Source organism: Apis mellifera, linkage group LG1, assembly GCF_003254395.2.
Source record: "Apis mellifera strain DH4 linkage group LG1, Amel_HAv3.1, whole genome shotgun sequence".
Lineage (NCBI taxonomy): Eukaryota > Metazoa > Arthropoda > Insecta > Hymenoptera > Apidae > Apis > Apis mellifera.
The window spans coordinates 11,341,921-11,362,121 of NC_037638.1; the positions used below are offsets into that span (position 1 = coordinate 11,341,921).

General features: G+C 26.8%; 5 protein-coding genes across 11 annotated transcripts in view; 2 read left to right on the top strand and 3 right to left on the bottom strand.

Moving 5' to 3' along the window:
• LOC409733 (transcriptional activator Myb) overlaps nt 1–6,600 on the bottom strand; it is a 34,854-nt gene extending 28,254 nt beyond the window's left edge. Inside the window, exon 1 of the mRNA XM_006569590.3 lies at nt 6,286–6,600. Within this exon, the coding sequence (XP_006569653.1) occupies nt 6,286–6,305 (20 nt within the window). The 5' untranslated portion in view covers nt 6,306–6,600. The remainder of the gene's footprint in view (nt 1–6,285) is intronic.
• A 48-nt stretch (nt 6,601–6,648) lies between these two features.
• On the top strand, nt 6,649–8,799 carry LOC100577296 (checkpoint protein HUS1). Of its 2 annotated transcripts, none has more exons than XM_006569597.3 (3): nt 6,649–6,778; nt 7,502–7,908; nt 8,018–8,799. In XM_006569597.3, the coding sequence occupies exons 2-3, from the start codon at nt 7,597–7,599 to the stop codon at nt 8,378–8,380; spliced, it is 675 nt and encodes a 224-aa protein (XP_006569660.2). In that variant the 5' UTR covers nt 6,649–6,778; nt 7,502–7,596; the 3' UTR covers nt 8,381–8,799. The 2 variants fall into 2 exon arrangements, with proteins under 2 accessions (XP_006569660.2, XP_003251418.2); XM_003251370.4 differs by lacking the exon at nt 6,649–6,778 and adding an exon at nt 7,012–7,206.
• Nucleotides 8,405–10,563, bottom strand: LOC409734 (nuclear pore glycoprotein p62). Of its 2 annotated transcripts, none has more exons than XM_393232.6 (6): nt 10,352–10,563; nt 10,147–10,236; nt 9,534–10,061; nt 9,282–9,441; nt 8,984–9,215; nt 8,405–8,900 (listed from the first exon to the last, which is right to left on the bottom strand). In XM_393232.6, the coding sequence occupies exons 2-6, from the start codon at nt 10,214–10,216 to the stop codon at nt 8,538–8,540; spliced, it is 1,353 nt and encodes a 450-aa protein (XP_393232.4). In that variant the 5' UTR covers nt 10,217–10,236; nt 10,352–10,563; the 3' UTR covers nt 8,405–8,537. The 2 variants fall into 2 exon arrangements, with proteins under 2 accessions (XP_393232.4, XP_006569661.1); XM_006569598.3 differs by having other exon boundaries at nt 10,128–10,236.
• Nucleotides 10,564–10,970: 407 nt separating this feature from the next.
• On the top strand, nt 10,971–14,604 carry LOC100577140 (UDP-glucuronosyltransferase 2B19). Of its 2 annotated transcripts, none has more exons than XM_006569589.3 (5): nt 10,971–11,088; nt 11,691–12,257; nt 12,538–12,883; nt 13,353–13,611; nt 13,780–14,604. In XM_006569589.3, the coding sequence occupies exons 2-5, from the start codon at nt 11,887–11,889 to the stop codon at nt 14,289–14,291; spliced, it is 1,488 nt and encodes a 495-aa protein (XP_006569652.1). In that variant the 5' UTR covers nt 10,971–11,088; nt 11,691–11,886; the 3' UTR covers nt 14,292–14,604. The 2 variants fall into 2 exon arrangements, with proteins under 2 accessions (XP_006569652.1, XP_003251417.1); XM_003251369.4 differs by having other exon boundaries at nt 10,994–11,088; nt 11,694–12,257.
• Nucleotides 14,605–17,306: 2,702 nt separating this feature from the next.
• LOC552374 (protein Wnt-1) overlaps nt 17,307–20,201 on the bottom strand; it is a 60,401-nt gene continuing 57,506 nt past the window's right edge. For all 4 annotated transcript variants that reach the window (XM_624748.5, XM_006569586.3, XM_016916853.1 and 1 more), the window contains 2 exons: nt 19,949–20,180; nt 17,307–19,538 (listed from right to left, as the gene is read on the bottom strand). In XM_624748.5, the coding sequence (XP_624751.3) occupies nt 19,337–19,538; nt 19,949–20,180 (434 nt within the window). In that variant the 3' untranslated portion in view covers nt 17,307–19,336. The remainder of the gene's footprint in view (nt 19,539–19,948; nt 20,181–20,201) is intronic.

Consider the following 20,201-nt stretch of genomic DNA (forward strand, 5'->3'; position numbering starts at 1 on the left):
AACAGATGACATTACTGAATTCTTTACTATTTCATACATTAAAAATATCATAGTCAATATTATTTCTAAATTTTATTTTCTTTTTCTATTTTCTTCTATATGATTGGTAAATAAATTTAAATATTGTAATCAGTTAAATTGACAATTACTTATTATATAAACAATTATTTATTATAGTTCTTTGTTATAGAAACAAATTGTTATGTTTTATTTTGTGTTTAACATATAAAATAATTTTTAATATATCTTCTTTTTTTCTTTTTTTCTTTTCACCATGTAACTTTAACAAAATAACGTTCTTTTTTTATTGAATTATTTATTGTCGTTACCCTATGTTGTATAAAATGAAAAAGAGTTAACGGTAGGTTCAATATTAAACATCTAGTTCATTTACCAGTTTGCCAGCTTTTGTCAACTATTATTCGGTATGACGACCGGATACGAAGTAGACGTAAACACTAAATACATAGAATATGGAAATGAATGCAATGCTCGTTGAACAGGTCACGAAATTCTTTAGATCGGTCCTGAGACCCAGACGCAAAATAAAGATTTGCTCTGATCGAAAAAAAGGAAATCACTATTCACACGGCTTGGGAAGTGCGAAAAATTATACTCGAATCTTTTTCCCCCCCTTTATATTTGAATCGGTGATATTGTCTGGCACAGATTACACAGTTCCTTGTTCCTTATTGCTCGAGTCACACCAGATGGTGTAATATCCTTTGACTTTGTATCATAATAAAAGAAAGCATGACGCTGAAGATGATTTTTATACAGAAAAATTTTTGTTTGCGTGATCCATTCAGAACTAATCTTTTTTATTTTTTTTTTTTTTCCTTTGCTATGAGACATGCATGAATTGAAATACACAATATATATATATATTTCAATTGTATTTTATATTGATATTTCTTTCGTTAAAAATTAATTCTTCTTAATTTATTAATAAATAATAAACTGTGAATGAATAATCATTTTCATTATTGATAATTTAATTATATAAAAATCTTAAATACATGTAATAAATATCTAAAGATATATATATATATATAGAGAGAGAGACTTACATGTAGTAGGCATATATTACATAATTCGAAAATTTGTTTAAAATTCTTTCAATGTCCAAGAAGTCCTCTATTCATTCAGTACTTGCACGGAATTGAAAAGAAAAAAAGGGATCCCGCACGGAATAGAATTAAGAGCGCCTCTCTGTGAGAGAAAATAATCATCCAAGAATGTCAGGAAAATATGATAAATTGTCGTCAAATTTTACGCGCTTAGACTTAGTTGTATAAGACAAATTAGATGTCTACTCGGCATGAAATTCTTTTCGAATAGAGCCTGCTACGAAACAGAGACGCCATATACATCGGAAGAAGGCAGGGTGGTATGCCTGAGAATGGATGCAGGTCGTTTCGACAACGCAGACAGGTTTTTCCCTTTGAAGTGCAAGGAGAATCCGCCTTCCAGGTTCTCATTCGCTTTACTGCACACTCGTTACACATGTCGTAGAAAATTTGCCCGGAGGCGATTGAGAACCATCGAGCCATGGCGATGTTGGTATTCGGTACAAGGAACTCGCGACACCCTGTAATTTCGCCTTATATTAACGCACTATACCTCTGGAAACTGCGAGTTACTGACCGCATTGCGGTACTTGCACCCCGATTCGTATCCATAGATCGGTGACTGACCAAAAAACTTGAACATAAATTACCACTGCTCTTCCTGTACCGGATTTTTCTCTTCGATTTTGCTGTTCGAACTTCACCAGCCTTTTAAAGAATGAAACGATTGAAAATTATAAGGATCCTGTGTGATCGTTAAAACCAAGAATTGTCGATCATTAATGGCATTCATATCCATTATTGTTAATACCATTTTTTTTAACTGAAGTTTAACTAGATTAGATAGGTTATGTACATAGAAAATGTTTACAATTGTATGTGTAATGCGAGTAACAAAAGATGATTTCCATATCTAATTGGATCTATTTTTTTCTATTGTTAAATCAATAAATATTTCAATGTTATCGAAAACGGATTATGTACTGTTTTGTTAAAAATATCTTTTATCCTTTTCTTTGTGAGATAGATATATAGATTGCGATAGATAGAAATAAAGAAGAAAAGAAAAATAACCAAATATTTAAAGTGTGTTTTAGATAATTAACTAGAAATTCTTTTTATAATCGTACTTTGAATATTTTTGTTAACTTTTTAAAGCGATTGTATAAAAAAATCGAAGTGTCAAATTCATCCAGTGAATAAAATTTAGTTAAAACGAGTTTAGTTATAAGCCAGTCAAATACAGCTTTGTAACATAACCTCTAACCATGAAATCTACAAATCGGGCGCTGGCAGACATTTTTATCAGTTCACCAAAGAGATTAAGAAGCATGTTGTAGGCTTACACATGTTTTAGAATAGTGGCGATTCGCAACGAAACTGTTTGTCACAATGATTCGCGCCCGACATTACGAAAGAAAACAAATAGAAGACAGCTGTCGCGTTCATAGAAATGAAACGAGACAAGATGAGCTTATTTGTCTTTTTCCACCCGGCTATGATCTGCCGTTTAGAAGTGTACCCTTGAGTACAGGCCTTATGTGACATCGAGGGACATAAGTTATGTGCGTGCGTGTGCAAACGTGTATATATATAAAAAAATATTAAGAGAATAAGAGAGAAATTTAACAAGGAAAATTGATACTTTTGATACGAAAAAAAGATCTATGTAAAATATTAAAATAAAATTAGAAAAAAAATATAAAGAAAAATTTTAGAAAAATATAGCAAAAAATTAATAGTAAATACATAAGGAAATATTATTTGAGAAAGATATTAAAAGCATATTTATAAATATTAAATTATCTTAAAAATTTTTTTCATTATTTGCAGAAACAGCAGTTTAATAGATTTAAGAAATGTACAATATGAATTATTTTTCATTAATGCTCTAGTTTTTTCTAGCTTTATCATTTTAATTATTATTCTGGAAAATATATAAAATCATAAAATTTTTTGAAAAAGATAGATATACTTATTATAGTAAAAAATTAAAAATAAAAAACAATTTCGCCAAAAAAAAATGCGAATTGTATAAAGAAAAAAAAAAAGAAAAAAAAATGGAATGAACAAACGGAAATAAGATTGAAAGAAAACGCGTTCGAAAAAAGGAGGAAGTTCACAAAAGGTGTAAAGAAAAGAACAAGAGAGGAAAGGGGCCGTCGAAGGCATGGATAGGAGGGGGGTGTGGAAGAAGTGCCAGAGTTCGGAGCAAGCGCGAGGGCTATACACGAAAGGTTGGGCAAATATGTGCGTATGTGTACATGTATGTTGCCATGTATAGTGTGATGTGTTCCTGAACACACTGCGTGCGCTATGCGCGGCGTCTGTCCTTGCGTCCTGCCTGAGCACACTTTGGTTAGTTGGTAGTTGCCATGCGGGACACCGGGTTCGTGTGTTGACGTCATTCTATCTCCCAACAGACGAGTTAATATTGATAACTAGAAGTTGAATGTCGGGATGAAGGGACATGAACTCGAAGCGAGGCAAATAATTACAACGATAGATGCGTGTTTTGCAAATTATACCATATTTTTGCCAACCAATATTGAATCTATAAACGGTATTGAATAAGTATACATGCGATATTAATTTAGAAAGAAACTAATATAGAACCATCAATCAAAGTTTTGAAATTGTATATTCTGAATAAATTAAAGATATGCCATTAATAAAATTACTAAAATTACTGCGAACCAACAAAACCAATGTGTACAAAAAAGGGGTGGCTAGTTAAAGATCATCTTCAAAAAGTTTTTAACAAAAACCTAAAATAAATAGAAGTGAATTTGAATCATTTAGATCTTTAATTTCTGAAGTAAAATCCCAGATCAAGGAAAATGTCAATAAACCAGAAATTATTATTGTTATTATATTTTGCCAATATTATGGTTTTTATAATTGTATTTGCAAAGTAAATACTTTCTCACAAAATCATATTTATGTTAAAAGTGAAATAGAGATAAAAATATAACATAATGTCATTGTGTATAAGTTATTTCGAATAAATTAAAAAATATATGTTTCAAATATTTATTTAAATTTTCCATAATTTGAAAATTATGATTAAATGAGGCTTATATAGTTTACTATATTCGAATATATAATTTGAAATGTAAATATAAAGAAAATATATACAATTAAGTGAAAAGTATGTAAGAAAAAATAATATAAATATGATTAATATAATATATATTAATTATATTTATTTATAATCATATACTATATCATATACTATTCCTGAAAAATATTTTATTTGCAATAAGAAAAGAAAATTATATATTAAAATTTAAGAATCGTACCTAAAGTTTTGCTGTTGAAGATATTCAAAGTCTTTAACACTAAAGGATTAATAATAATATGATCATCATTTGAACAAGTGTAAATTTCCATTTGAAGTCGATTTTTCCTGGAATGACTTGTTAAAGGAAAAATTTATCGGTAGGTTTAAAGTCGGCTCTTCTTAGTTGCTTTGCCATTACTGCAAGGCAAATATAGGGAAATGGGACCAGAGCTGATGATATGTCAGAAGGGAGGATCCAGTTTGCGCGAAACGTGTAGTTAATCAGGACTTTCCAGGTCAGATACGAGGCGCCTGTTAAACATTAAATAGATGATACGGTTTTATTCTCTAAGTACTTTCTTGATAAGTAGACGAGATAGATATATAACATGAATTCTAATCTGAAGAATTTTATCTAGCAATTTATTATTTTTACATTAAAATTTTTATTTATACATAAGATTAATGATATCTATGTATAAATTAATATTAAATATAATATTAAATATAAAGTCAAATTAAAATATTATATATATATATGACATTATAATTATTATTAATTTTTATAAATATAGTTTAAAAGATATATAATGTATCTTTCCGAATAAATCAATATGCTTGCCATTTATTTCTACTAATTTCAAAATATACTTAAATAAGTATTTTGCGCAATAGATATTTTGTTACGCTTTTCTCGTACAACACGTGGCGCCGATGTAAGTATCCGGTTGATTGTTTCTCCCGAATATTTTCTTTCGAAAAGAGAAAGCTGACCCTTTCAAAAAGAGTTTTGCCGTTACCTTATACCTTTTTAGGTTACCGGATCCATGAATGAGAAAGACGATATTGGTGCAAAAACTTCAACAACACAAGATAGCTGCTAACCTCAAAATTATTGTTCGCAAATTCAATAATTTTATTATAATTGATTAACAAGTTTCAAAAAAGCAAAGAACAAATATATTTTTATATACATTTAATATATTTTTTCTAAGATATTTAAATTTTGATAATTATTGTACTTTCTGTTTATTATGATAAGTATTTATCGCAAAGTCGCGAAAGAATGTGCCTACTCTTTGTATTTTGACGTATCTTATAACCTAGGGTGAAAACCTTGAGTATTGCTTTTCTTATCGTCGTATCGCGCGAAATAAAAACGGAATATATATATATATATATATATATAACAAGTTAGTGTGAAGAACGGAAATGGATAGAGATGAATAGAGGAAAATGGAAAAAAGAGGTATAAATATGACTAAAAAATGAAAAAAGATAAGGAGAGAAAAATATAAGACCGGTGCATATTCTCTACGCATGCCACGTGTTTCACCACCTGCCTCGACTAGATGTTTGATGTAAAAAATATACACGCGGATCATTTAAATACTTAGTTACTACGAGCACGTTTCCTGAAAATAATGAAGTCTTCCTATGAAACGAAGTACACGAATTGAATATTATAAAATATTTACTCAAGAAATATTCAAAATCTTTCCACAACTCAATGATAAATTAACTGAATTTTATATTTGTTTCATATCTAATTTGTTATGAAACATAAAGTATCTTATATTATTATGAAAATTTAATTCAAGGATGTTTGGAAGTAAAATATTAAAATTATATATTAGATATGTATTACAAATATTTTGCAAAAATGTATAGCTAATAAATCTTTACAGATATTTATAATTTTAATAATATTTTGAAACAAAAACAATAATATTTCGAATGAAATATTTTTAATGATAATTATTAATGACAAAGTCAATTGTAATAAATACGATATAATCTATAAATTTATATAATCTATATTTATTGTGAAACAATAGTGATAAAAATTAAATAAAATGAAGAAATGACATAAAAATAAAATGAAGAGAAAACTATATTCATATTTTATGAGAAAGAGATAAACAAACTCACCTCTTTCTGGCAAACCGCATATCGATTAATGTTGCATAGTTCGCTGATGGCTATTCGATCCAAAAATAAGTTTTAACAAGACACAATTTACTATGATAGATTTTCGTCGGTCGTCGAACTTAACAACATGGCCGAACTCACCCTCAACCGAATAACAAAGATTCGCAACCTCTAAGAAAGAAGATATATGGAAGACTGTATCAAAATACGAACACTTTTAGTGACCTATATATGACACGATAGGATACGACCTATCGAATGTACATGATAGATGTATTACTTTTGTTTACACACAAAACTTGACAGACGGAGTTAGATTTCACGTTGCTAGATTATGGGTCATTCGACATTGACACCACGCGGGGTAATTTCTCGCGCGAAAATTATCGAAAATGTGCATACTAGTGACATCTATTGTAAAAATCATAAACTATGAAATTTGGTAAAATAAGACGTAAATACATCAATTAAGTAGAATATGATTAATTTTAACGTAATTATAATTAATTTTATTTATTTAATTTTCAAGAAATTAAATTTTTAATATTTTTTAAATATAAAAACAAATACTATAAGTTCTTATAATAAATATATTTTATTTTTATATAAATTTTTGTTGATGAAACGAAAATTATATAAATATAAGATATATATGTTTGTAATTAAAAAGTAATATAATAAATAAATTATTATATAGATAATTATAAAGGAAAAATTTGATAATACATTCAAATATTATAAAAAATATTGTGTCAAAGATTGTTATATGTATTGTGCTATGTAATATCCGTGCAACGTAAAATTTGTTTATATAGAAAGATTTTTGTTACTTGTTTTACTTATAAAAAGTTTATATTACAATATCAAAAATGAAATTTAGATGTAGAATGGTAGATGCAATTGCAATGAGAGACTTTACTAGTGAGTTTAAATTTTAAAAATTCATTTATTTCTAACCTTTTCTGTCATGACCATGAATTAATTATAATTAATAAAAATATAATTAAAAAAATAATAATTGTATGTAATGTCAATAAATAGTACTGATTATTTTTGTGTTTATGTTTGTATTATTTTTTATATATTAGAAAAAATTAAATGAAATAAAATATTAAAATACTGAATAAAAATATAATAAAAATTATTGTTATTAAAAGTATTTAAATATCTTATTAATTATATAGAAGTATAATAGTATTAAATAAAATTATTTCAGATATTGTTAATACTATTTCTCGAATAACAAAACAATGTACCTTGCGATTAACAACGAACGAGTTATGCTTCAGCGTGAGTGATGATCGAACATCGATGGTTTGGGCCGAATTAATTCAAACTCATTTTTTTACTGAATATATCATGAATGGTGTCTCCGAAGAACAGAACGAAATTTATTTAGAATTCGATCCCTCTATGCTTGCTCGATCTTTAGGATCTTTACGGATGACCGCGAAAAGCGTTAAAATCAAACTAACTAATAAACGACAACCATGCCTTTCACTAGAAATTGAATTGCCTTCTTTGAGCATTGAATCGAGACAATGTTTACATGATGTACCTGTCAGAGTAATACCACGTCGTGAATGGGCAGAGCATCAAACACCAAATATTCCTGAATTTGATGTATAAATAATTTTTTTTATATATTTTATTCTTTTTTAATTATTATATTAATTGTTTTTTTAATTATTTTAAATTAATAATAAAATTGCTTTCAATTTGATTTTTATAGATTTCAGTTGATATGCCTCAACTTAAACATGTAAGAAATATTGTAGAAAGAATGAAGAATATGAGTTCATGTTTAACATTAAGTGCAGATAAAACTGGTACATTTGTATTAAAAATTGAAACAGATAGTGCCACAGTATCTACACATTTTCAAGAATTGCAAGTTTGGAATTGCAGTCAACAAAATCAAGATGAGGTATCAGCAATTATAGATATTAAAAAATTTCTTATGTTTTTGGCTTGGGATATAGTACATCCTGATGGTGTAAAATGTAATATACTTCAAAACAGAATGGTTAATTTGTTTTTACATTTAGCAGATTATCTTAAAATATATTATTTTCTTTCCTCAATAACTATTTAAATTGTATTAATTTTAACAATAATATTTTAATATAATATAAATTTTTTATTTTTTACACAATGCTGTTGTCTTTTAAAACACAAAAACAATTGATATAAAATGTACTTTTTGCATCAAGATTTTTCATTGTACAATTATAAAAATTCGGTGGCTAATATTAATTGTATGCTAAACTGAAACTTCGTTCATTTTCTTGTCTAAAATTTTTATGCATCTGTTCGATCTGCTGTATTTTTTGACTAAGCAAAGTTGTTTGTTGATCTAACCATTGCAAACTATTCATATGTGCGTTCAGTATTTTGCCAATTTGAACGATTGGATCGCTAGAATCTTGAGTGCGATTAGCTTGATTTAAATGTTCAATTATTTCCTTTAAATCTTCCGACATTCGTTTTAATTGCGTATCAAGATCTTCTGCTAAACGATACGTATATTCTCTTTCTGGATCAGAGACTGAAAGAGTTGATAATCCTTTTTCTAATTCTACTAAACAATCTTGTAATTCTTTTTGTTGTCCAACCTGTAACATAATTATAAACAATACTTTATATTTTTATTCTATTATAATTTTATATTTTGTAATAAATATGAAAAGTTACTTACAACATAATCCAATTCATGTTCTAATTGCTGTTGTTCAATTTTGACTCTTTCTACTTCTTCATTAAGTGCTACTATCTTTTCTCCATTATTTATAAGTAATTTATCCCAATCATTAACTTGAGCAGCTTGGTTTACAAATACTTTTTCTTGCTCTTCTAATTCCAAGGTCCATTTGTTAATGGATTCTTCAAATGAAGTTATGGAAGCAGGTTGAACTGCGGATGAACTAACACTAAAATGTTTCATTTAATAATTAGAAAAATACTATGTGTAATAAATTATACAAAATAATACATACGTTGTAGTTGTTGTTCCTAATGATGCTTGAGTACTTGTAAGACTTGTGGTAGCAGCTGTTTGATTTAAAGAAAATCCTGTTGTACTGGTTACGGTTGTACCTGTGCCAAAAGTAAATCCTGTAGGTGCAGAAGTTGTTCCACTGACACTTAAAGAAAAACCTATAAAAATAGTGAATAAAAAAAAAAAAATTATTTTTATAAAATAAGATTAAATTATGTCAATATATATTATAAAATTTAATAATTTATACCTGTTGCTGTTGTGGTTGTATTTGTTGTAGTAGTTGCAACAGGAGTTGCAGAAAGATTAAATCCAGTTCCTGTTGTCATTATGTTTGGAGTACCAAATGTTAGACCAGTTGCAGCAGTAGATGCAGTAGCTTCACCACCTCCCAAAGTAAATCCACCAGTAAGTGGTTTGGATGCAAAAGCTGTTGTTATTGCTGTTGTTGTTGTGGCAGTTGTAGTACCTCCTAAACTAAAACTTAAGGTACTTCCAGCTGGTGCTGGTACAGAGAATCCTGTAGGTGTTGTAGTAGTAGTTGCAGCAGAGGTTATACCAGTACTTGTTGTTGTACCAGTACTAAATGTTAAACCTGGTGTCTGTGCAACTGTAGTACTTGCAATAGTAGCATTTGGTGTTCCAAAACTAAAGCCAGTAGCAGGAGCAGTACCTAAGCCACTTCCAAATCCAGGTTTAGTTTGTGCTGGAATAGGTGTAAGTGAGAAGCCTGTTGGTTTTGCTGCATCTCCAGCACCGGCAGCTCCAAATGTAAAAGCTAAGATGCATATGATATTACAAAATAGTTTTATTTTTTAATATATTTAAATATCGTAATAATCACAATAAATATCAAGATATACTTGTGGTTGGAGCACTACTTGTAGGTGTAGTACTGGCCTGAGATTTTGAAGCATTGTATGTGAAACTCATTTCTTCTTTATATATTAATCCTATAAAATAATATAAATTTATAAATTTTTATGCATTTACTATAAGTAGTTTGTAAAAAATATATGCAGAAATTATTATATTTAACATAGTAGCTTCATAAATTTTATAACTAACCTTATTCGTTTTAAATGTCATTGACTATAATACAAGTATTCGAATAATAAACATTCGATATTTAAACTAAAAATAATAAACTATTTTTAGATATTTACGTATATTACAATTTTGTACTTTATAATTACAAACTATTCTATCTTTAAAATTGAAATTAAATAAATCCAAAATCTTAACCGTGACACATGCTTTACCAACCAACAACCAATAAAGAACTAGATCAAGTCAAATTCAAATTAATTGAATGCAGTGCTCTCTATCATACTTACTTCATGTTAACAAATAGCATTATAGTGATGACATAAAGAATTTTTTGAAGTTTAAACGAATTATTAATAAATTGTTAAAAATTATAAAATTAAATTATTCTTAATAATTAAATTTTTAATAATCATATTAATTATTTATTAAAATTATAAAATAATATATTATGTACATGAAACAAGTAAAAGATTATAATAATTACTTTCAGTTGTAAAAGAAAATCATCAATATCATATAATGTGCAAGTAATAAGTAAAAGTGCGCGACAAAATATATTTCATCATTAAAAATATATTCTATTTTAGTAAACCTAACCTTTATTTGATATTATACGCATTTTTTTTTATCAATATATTATTATAATTATATATATTATGTTTTGTGTTTTAAAAAGTTATTTAAATTGTAATATCAATATTATATGATAAAACGATGTGTCATATCTAAATAAAGTGCATATTTATTCACAGAATGTAAGCAAATATTTTTACTGTTTAATTAGTTCGTATGTCCAAGATTTATTCTAGATCTCTAATCAAAATAACGTTTGCCTATAAAAATTTATATGTTATGGCCTAAGCAATAGTTTACATTTCATGGTTCTGTGTATTAAAGAAACAGTTAGTGGTATGCTATAATTCATTTTTTCTTAGACTGAACATTCAGTATTTTACGCGTGAAGCTTGAATATCCTATGTAAGAAATAGTGTTGTTTACACATATAATTTATAAAAATATATTCATAAAATTGTACTGTGTGGATATACGTATTTAAAAATAGGATTGTAAAGATTTGTGTATTATAAAAAATAAACGAAACAGTTCCGAAAAGCGAAATATAAATTGAATGTACATCAATTGTACATAATTATGTTAAATCATCAATTTAAAAGATATTTCTAAAGAATAAAATTTCGAATTAATGCTTTAAAAATTCAAAAAATTTAAAAAATTTAATTATATTATTTCGATAATTAAAATTCTTCTGAATATTTGTATCGGTATTTTAAGATAGGAAGTAATCAGCCGCTTTATCAACATGGGATTTCAGAATAGTTTTTTCTTATTTTTTTAGCAGATGAATGACCCAGTTTCGAAATCATGGTTAATATGGTGATAACCAACTGAAGTTATTTGAAATTAAAATGAACTATTTTATATACGAAATACGGCTATCTTCCAAGTTTTTTTTCTTAACATACCGAAAATATTGAAAATATAGAACACGGTTGCGGATTTTATTTATCGATCCATATAATTGTTTGATCAAAATGTCAATAATTATTATATTATGCGTGAATTTTTATCTCATGAACATTGTTCAGAGTTCTACATTAACTACACCCCCGCAATCAGCAGTGGTTGTCGCTTTTGAAGATATTTATGATTTATCTTTATTAGCCAATACTTTATCAGATCAAGGAATTGATACTACATTAATTATACCGGCATCCAACGAAAATGAAGTTTACGAAACTTTAATTGATGTTGAGGTATTAACAGTGAAAGTTGAAATTAAAGAATCAACAATCTATTCTGAGAAGAAAACGATTCAAATTTGTGAGGCTTTATTAAAAGATGAGCAAATAGCGAAAAAAATACAGGAAATTCAACCTACTTTTACTGTGTTTCCTGCACTCAGGTATATTTTATACATATACATATATAAAATATATTTTTTGTTCCTTAATATTTTATTATTTATGATCTTTTGAAGAATTTTTATAATTTCATATTAATAATAAAAACAATAATTATCTTAAAATGATATGCTTCAAATAAATTAATTGAACAATAAAATTTTTAATTCAAGAATTTTTAAATATTATTGTGTTATCTATTTTTCATTTTAATTATAAAATTGTTATTTTAAAATTAGGAATTTAATTAAAAACTTTAAAAAAATCTATTATATTTTTCAGACATGATGGATGCTTATTACCATGGGCAAAAACTGTTGAATCTATTCCGGTAATATGGACGCGTAATCGAGAAGAAGAGATATATGTATTTGAATGGACTGGTGCTGCTTTATCAGTACAAAATACAGGATTTTGGACTAGATTATGGACAAATATGTCAAGAAGATCAATATTTTACACAGTTCGAGACGAATATATAATATATGCTCTTCGAATAGCAGGAAAATATTTGCCACATACCGATGTCAATTTAGATAATTTATATGATGATGTTCATCTTATTCTTTGGGGAGCTGATGTTATCTTACGTTCAGATTTTGCACCACTTACCCAATTGATAGTGGAAGTAAGTAATATAAAAAATATTTTTTATATTTTATTCTTTATTCTAATTTTTTTTAATTTTAATTTTATTCTTTTTCTAATAAAATATTTTTTAATGTTTAATTTTATTGTGTTTCATATTTAATTAATAAAATTGTATTTACAGTAATTTTAGAAACTTAAAAATTCAAAAAAAAAGAGTTTGAAAATTCAAAAATTAAAATTTTTTTAATATAAGAATTTTTTATCTTAAAACAATCTTCATTTTTAATTATTATATTATATTATGATATTGGATTTAAACAAAATTTAAATGATAATATAATTATTTAAAATATAATAGAGAGACTAAAATTTCAAATTCAAATTTTAATTCAGTAACTTAATTTCTTTTATCTTTTTATTTTTTCTATATGATTTTTTAATATCATATAACATTTTTATCTTTAATTTAAATATTATGAAAAAAAAAATATTATTTATTACTCTAGGTTGGTTGTCATCATTGTAGAGGCCCACATCCATTGCAAAATGATTTACATAAAGCATTAATTGAGTTTCGATTGGGTACTGTTGTAGTACTTTTGGACGAAAATTATGAAACTTTAATAAAAGAGCTTGCATGGAAATTACCACAGGGTAAAGAAGGCCAAGCAGTGGTTTGGAAGAACATGAAATGGCAAAACTTGAATGAGAATTTGCCGGAAAATCTTTTTGTTCATCCGAGAATTGATCGGCAAGATTTAATAGGTAGAAGAAAAATAGAATAAAACTTTATAATCTTCATATTGAATTTTAATAGATTTTTAATTAAGCTTTCGAATAATTGCTCTATTCTTTTTTTTAATTTCAAAGTACAATTCAAAATTTTTTAAATAAAAAATTCTTTTTTTAATACTTTCTATCACATTATTTCAGGTTATGGACGTACAAGAGTAGTATTAAGTCATTGTGCAGATACAGAACTTTTGGAATCTGCATTTCATGGAAGTCCAGTAATATGTTTTCCTAGAAACTCCTATGAAGTTAAAAATACTGCACGAGCGATCCAATTAGGTTTTGCACGTTCCGTTGAAGAGATTGATACTTTGTCCGGCGAGGAAATAGCCAATACCGTGAATCATATTCATGAAACAATGAGTTACCGTGAGAATGCTAGAAAAGTTTCTTTAGCTATTCGTGATAGAATAAATCCTGCTGTAGATAGGTTAATCTATTGGCTGCGTTATATGGCCAGAACTAAGGATTGGAATTTGTACTTTTTAATGCCGGCTAATTCAGTAAAAACAATGAATGAGGATCTACAATTTTTTCTTGGCCTCTTTGTAGGAGTTATAGTAGGAGCATTTTCTACAATTGGTTGTATGTTAACAAGATATTTGATTATATCTAAAAAAGTGCAAAGATCAAAAGGACGATATACACGATGAAAATGTAACTAAATCGGAAACGAAAAAAAGAAATGGAATTGATAAAAAGGCTAATTACGATCATTTTTCGCATATGTATTTATATAAATGCACGTAGAGTACAGGTACATACAAATACAAATGGTACGAGCTAGGGTTTATCTCATTGCTAATGAAGAGATGTAACTATTATGAGAATACTTGATCGATAAGAATGATTGATGATTGATTGGAAAAAGCTAGAAAGTACGATAGTAGCATGTTATCGTTGACGAGGAGAGAAAAATAAATTACAATTTATCAATACTGCGCTCTGTATGTTGTCTCGTTGCACGAGTGCTCGCTCGTGTGCGTTTATCGCTTAAATCTTTATAAAAGTACGGACGAATCGGTACCTATAATTCATACGATTTTCTCTCTCCCTCTCTTTCTCGCTCGCTCGCTCGCTCGCTCTCTCTTTTAAGGCCATGTTCCTCTAATTAAATCAATTATTTTATTTATGCCATTTGAACAAAGAATGATTTATTCATGTGACGAATATACAAATTGTTTCGTTCTATAAAATTCAACACATTTTCAAATTTATTTTTTTCAAACTTCAATCAAATTTAATAGATTAATATCAAGCTTTTTCTCATCACGTTTTTTATAATGAAAAAAGAATACATATATGTATATATAAGTATATGTTTATATAATAATTTATGTACAATATAATGTCGATTATCCGAATTTCAATTACTCAAATAAAAAATTATCTTTTATATCTATCTTCTATTTTATCGATTATCTAATATAAAATGAGTATAAATTATATATGTATATATTTGTTATATTTACTTGCTATATATTAATATATAGCAATATTTATATTTGAATATTTAAAAATGATTAATTTTTTGTAATATATTATTTTAATTAAATATTCATATTTGAAAATTGCTTATCCGAATAGATTTGTCTACTAATTATTTCAGTATAATCGATATTATATTATATAATTCTTTAAAAATAAATAAAAAAAAAAACAAGAAATTTTGTAAATTGATTATTTTATTTAAAATATGAAATTATGAAATTTTTTAAATATTTAAATATTTTAATTGGAAGATTTAATTTAAGTGAAACATTTTGTATATTTGCATATCGTCATCGTTAATTCATATTAGATTTTGTATTATCTCAATTAATAAAAAAAAGAAAACAATCATTACATAAGTACTTATATATATTATACTTATATATATTAGTACTTATATATATTATATATAAAATATAGAATAAACTGATTTTTATGCTAAAAAAAATTCATAATTTTTGTAAAAAAGAAAAATATGAAGTAAAAATCTGTATATATGTATGTATAATATGTATATGTATATATTCTTCGGTATAAAGAATATTTTCTTGATATAAAAAAATAGCAGAAGAGAATAAAAAAAAAAAAAAGAATTGCCTTGTAAAAGCGAAAAATTATCGAGCAATCATAATTGAGAGATCGTGATACGTGATCAATTCGGACTTCGTAATTGACTAGACTGTGATCTATCTAGATCAGCGTAGCTGAAATGCGAAAAGGCATCTTCCACTTCGCGCAATGAGATATTACAAAATGTTATTTCCTAAAAAATATAATAAAAGATACCAATGAATATTGATGATGAATAAAAAATAAGGAAATAAAATAAAAAATAAAAAAAAAAAAAGAAAGAAGAAAATGAAAGATCATGGAAAACACAAGAGCAATCACTCTTTTTAAAAATTCTAGTTTTATCTTCTTCTCCTATTTAATGCAATTTTCAATGAATCTAATTAACATATTTAAATACAGGTGTTTTAAATACAAGTTAATGTATTCATGGAACACCTTTGAAGAATCATTTGTAGAAATCAACACAAATAAGAAAATTGATATAAAAATATTGATTGATTTATTTATTCAGTTATAAGTAATTATAGTTTGTATTAGATGAAATAAGACAAAGTTAGAATAAGATGGCAATATGAAAATAGACTATCTCACTCTAACTCCATCTCATTTCTAATGCAAATTCAAATCGTTTATAATTTAATAAATAAGTCTCAATCAAAATTTTTGTATTTGTTTGATCTCTAAAATCAAATTTTCAAAAATGTTGTATAAATATATATATATATATGTATACATACAATTAGCGAAAGCAATAATAATAATAATAATATTATAAAATTTTTATCAGATATTAAAGTTTACATATTTTAAGAGATAAATATATTGGAGAAAATAAGAAATTATAGAATTTCGCTTACATTTGATGCCAACTTAATTTTTAACATTTTCTTGTTTTAATTTATAATCTTCCACTAATTATACGTATGCTCTTGTGTATATATGTTTATCTATATACAGTGCGGCAGTTACGATTGTAAAATCTACAAAACAGTAAGAAGATAATATGTACAGTCAATTGTTTCCGAGTCGAGTGACTCGAGGCGAACTGTCAAAAGCGGATATGTATCACTAAAGCGGCCTATTTTTTCTTGCTACATTTCTCTCCAATCTCACTTTTGTAGTCCACCTCATTTCTTATAACTCGTATTGTACACAGTTGACATATCGCAAATCGTGTATATTGAGTTAAGAAAGTATTTAGACGCTTGCAAATATGAAGCATAATGTGCACAGATCACATGAGTTATGCTGAAACTTTTGAAATATGATTCCAAGTTATACAATCTGAATAAATGTAATAAGCTACAGGTCGTTATAAAATAAACTTCTTCTTATTAAATTACCTCTTATTATTAAACAGTATCTTTTCATCTTTTAAATTTGTTTTTATTAAAATATGAAATTGATTATTATTTTAAATTCTACACTGATGTATCAAAATCAAAAATTGCCAAATTTTATATTATTGTAAATATCTTCAATATTATGCATTTTATTGTTAATTGTATAACATAATTAATACTATTAAATTTATATATTATTATATACTATTAAATTCATAATCAGAACAATATTTTAAAAACTTCAGCTTAACTATTTATAGCATTTTGTTTTTACATCTGGAAAAAGTATAAGTATATTTTTACCGCTCATTATAGTTCACTTCATATTTAAGTGAAGACAAGGTGGTTCTACATACTAGAGAGCATTGGTATACAATGAGATACCTACACATTGTGAAGGTCTTTACTTCGAATATAAATAAGACTCTCATGGCATACGCAAATATACGAGCACAAACAAAAAAATAAAAGAAAAGAAAAAAATATAAAGAAAGGAAATAGAAAAAAAGAAATAGAAAAAGAAGAATGTTGTTGAATATGGCCTCATATCTCGTATATTACTCTATTTCATTTTCGTGCTCAGAGGCTCGTTTATTCAACACTATCTTATTCACGCGCAAACACATACATGCTTCATACTATCATCATTCTTTCATTCTTTCATTCTCTCTCTTTCTCTCTCTCTCATATGAATAAAAACTGTAAATTATCAACATATTGAGTTTCAGAATGAGATCAGCATGTCGCGAATACTTTTAATTGTTTTCGAATAAAAAATTGATTGAAAAAAAAGATTTTTGTCCAAAAGATTTAATATCGATTATGTAAATTGTAGTATAATAGGAATACTACTATGTATTTATGTACTAGGTATTTAACATATGCCTTTATACAGAATCCAGCTGAATAAGCATAGAATAGATATACAATGTTCTTTATGAAAAAAATAAGAAAAAAAAATCAAATTAATTTTTTATTTTTTGCTTTCTTTTATATGTAGAATAATTTTTTATTGATAATTGATCTTCTGATGATATTGATTCATTCATTCTAGGAATTAATCAATATCATTTGTGCTCAAAAAATTTTCAAATTTTTTTTCAAAAATAAAACTTTAAAAAAATTTTGTTTTTTGTTTTTTTTCTTATTTTATCCTATGCTCATTTTACATGTTTGCCTGGATCCTATAGTCGAAGCCAATTCCCATAACATTTTTAGATATTCTTTGAAATTGAAGTGATTTCCATATTTTATTCTCAATATATTAACATTTACATAAATAATGGTGCACCCGAAAGCCAGACTAGTATAATAAGCCACGTTAATGCATCTTTACAAATATCTTGTACTCACTGTCGCAACGCTAATACTGAGATTTGATTTTCTGACAAAAATTTTTTAATTGAGACTTCATTCTATAGGATATTCCATTTTTTATTATTACCTTAAATATCTCCATCAAATGTGATTAACAATGTATAATAGAGAAAAATCATTAATTTTAAATTTATTATTATCAAGATTATCAATTCTTTTAAGATTATTTAAAGCTTATTTAAAGATTATTTAAATAAAATGTATTATAAAACATGCTAACATTATTTATGGTTTCATGAGATTATTCTTAAAATTACTTAATTTTTTAATTTTTTTATATTCTATTATTTTCACAAATAATTAAGTAAAAAGTTTGTAAGTTCAATGTAATATAATGTATCTTTTATAAAATGAAATATTGTAAATAAAAAAAGATACTTTTTCCTTCGATACTTATTTTTATCATCAAAAAATAACAAGAGATATTAAAGGTGATCAATGATATTGTTCTGTAAATTGCAAAACACATATAGATATATTCTTTTAACCATCCGGTATGCACCCAAAATCGATGATTGCTGAAACGATTGGTGGACTTACGACACTCTGACTGTCAGGTACAAAATAATAACGAAAACGTGTCACACTTCGTAGCCTCTCGCGGCGGTTTTCTCTACTCGTCTCGCAACTATTTTCCATATCAGAAGCTTCGATAAGTTAACTTAAACGGAGAAAATACAAAATACAAAAAAAAAAAAAAAAATTAGAAAAAGAAAAACACAGAGATGGTAGATGCACAGTCTCTACCTTGATTCCATCGCGGCCATGAGAATGGACCATCGTATATCGAGGGATCATAGACATTGCCTCGACGCGGGGTCGTTAAGCACCTTTCGGTAGGTAGGCCGATCGGAATGTATTTTTTATCGCTCTTTTTTCTTTTTCTTTTTTTTTTTTTTCGTTTTCTTCACCGCCTAATTGCACACGTGCTCTTCTCGTTTGTGTCGACACAGCTCGCACTTCACGTGACAACACCAGACAAATCGACAGTTGCATTTTTCTGTCACATCTCGGACTCTCGTTTGGTAACCCCGACCGCAGCATAATAATCGACATCCGTCCAATCCAAGAGACGTTCGATTGCATATCCTTCCTCTTGTCCCGGGAATACCGAGCCTGGAATTAGATATAAAAATGTTACAAAAAAAAAATCAAATGTCTATTGGAGAAATTTATTGAATCAGAAAATTGTAGTTTTAATTTGTTATCTAAAATAACTTTTTTTATTGAATAAGTATATAATATTTAAATTTCTGTCTATATTAATATCTTCTATAATTGCAACAAAAAATATAAAAACGAAATTGAATGAGATAAAATAATAATCTAAATGAACATTGTAATGAAATTTATCTCTGAATATTTACAATTTTAATTAATAATTATAAATAGCTATTTTTAAAAGTTATCAACAATTTCTTTAGTAGCTAATTTTATATATAATTTTATATATAAAGAAATTTTATCAAAATAATAGAACTTTATAGTTTGAACAACAAAAAATTTGTAAAATAAGATTTTCTCACGTTATATTTTTTTCGCAATAATCAGGACTATCTTCAAGATATACTAGATCCGTTTTATTAGGTCGTTTGAGATCTGGACGGGCAGGCCTCAATCTTGCTGGTCTTCTTCCACCACGTTGTGCCAATCGTACCAAAGCTGCGCCTTCGTGTAATGCGGCTAATGCTGCTCCAGCTACCCTAAATGCTGGTAATTTTCTCCAACAAACACGTACGCTGCATGAGCCAGACATTCCTTGGACAATAAAACAATAAA

Excerpts from the sequence above, each read along its gene's own strand:
- LOC100577296 (XM_003251370.4), top strand. The coding sequence starts at position 7,155 with ATGAAATTTAGATGTAGAATGGTAGATGCAATTGCAATGAGAGACTTT. Across the intron at positions 7,207-7,501 it reads TGCAATGAGAGACTTTACTA|ATATTGTTAATACTATTTCT; the intron begins GTGAGTTTAAAT and ends AAATTATTTCAG. Across the intron at positions 7,909-8,017 it reads CAAATATTCCTGAATTTGAT|ATTTCAGTTGATATGCCTCA; the intron begins GTATAAATAATT and ends TGATTTTTATAG.
- LOC409734 (XM_006569598.3), bottom strand. The coding sequence starts at position 10,200 with ATGCTTCAAAATCTCAGGCCAGTACTACACCTACAAGTAGTGCTCCAA. Across the intron at positions 9,442-9,533 it reads TACAACCACAACAGCAACAG|GTTTTTCTTTAAGTGTCAGT; the intron begins GTATAAATTATT and ends CTATTTTTATAG. Across the intron at positions 9,216-9,281 it reads TTAGGAACAACAACTACAAC|TGTTAGTTCATCCGCAGTTC; the intron begins GTATGTATTATT and ends GAAACATTTTAG.
- LOC100577140 (XM_006569589.3), top strand. The coding sequence starts at position 11,887 with ATGTCAATAATTATTATATTATGCGTGAATTTTTATCTCATGAACATT. Across the intron at positions 12,258-12,537 it reads ACTGTGTTTCCTGCACTCAG|ACATGATGGATGCTTATTAC; the intron begins GTATATTTTATA and ends TATATTTTTCAG. Across the intron at positions 12,884-13,352 it reads TTACCCAATTGATAGTGGAA|GTTGGTTGTCATCATTGTAG; the intron begins GTAAGTAATATA and ends TTATTACTCTAG.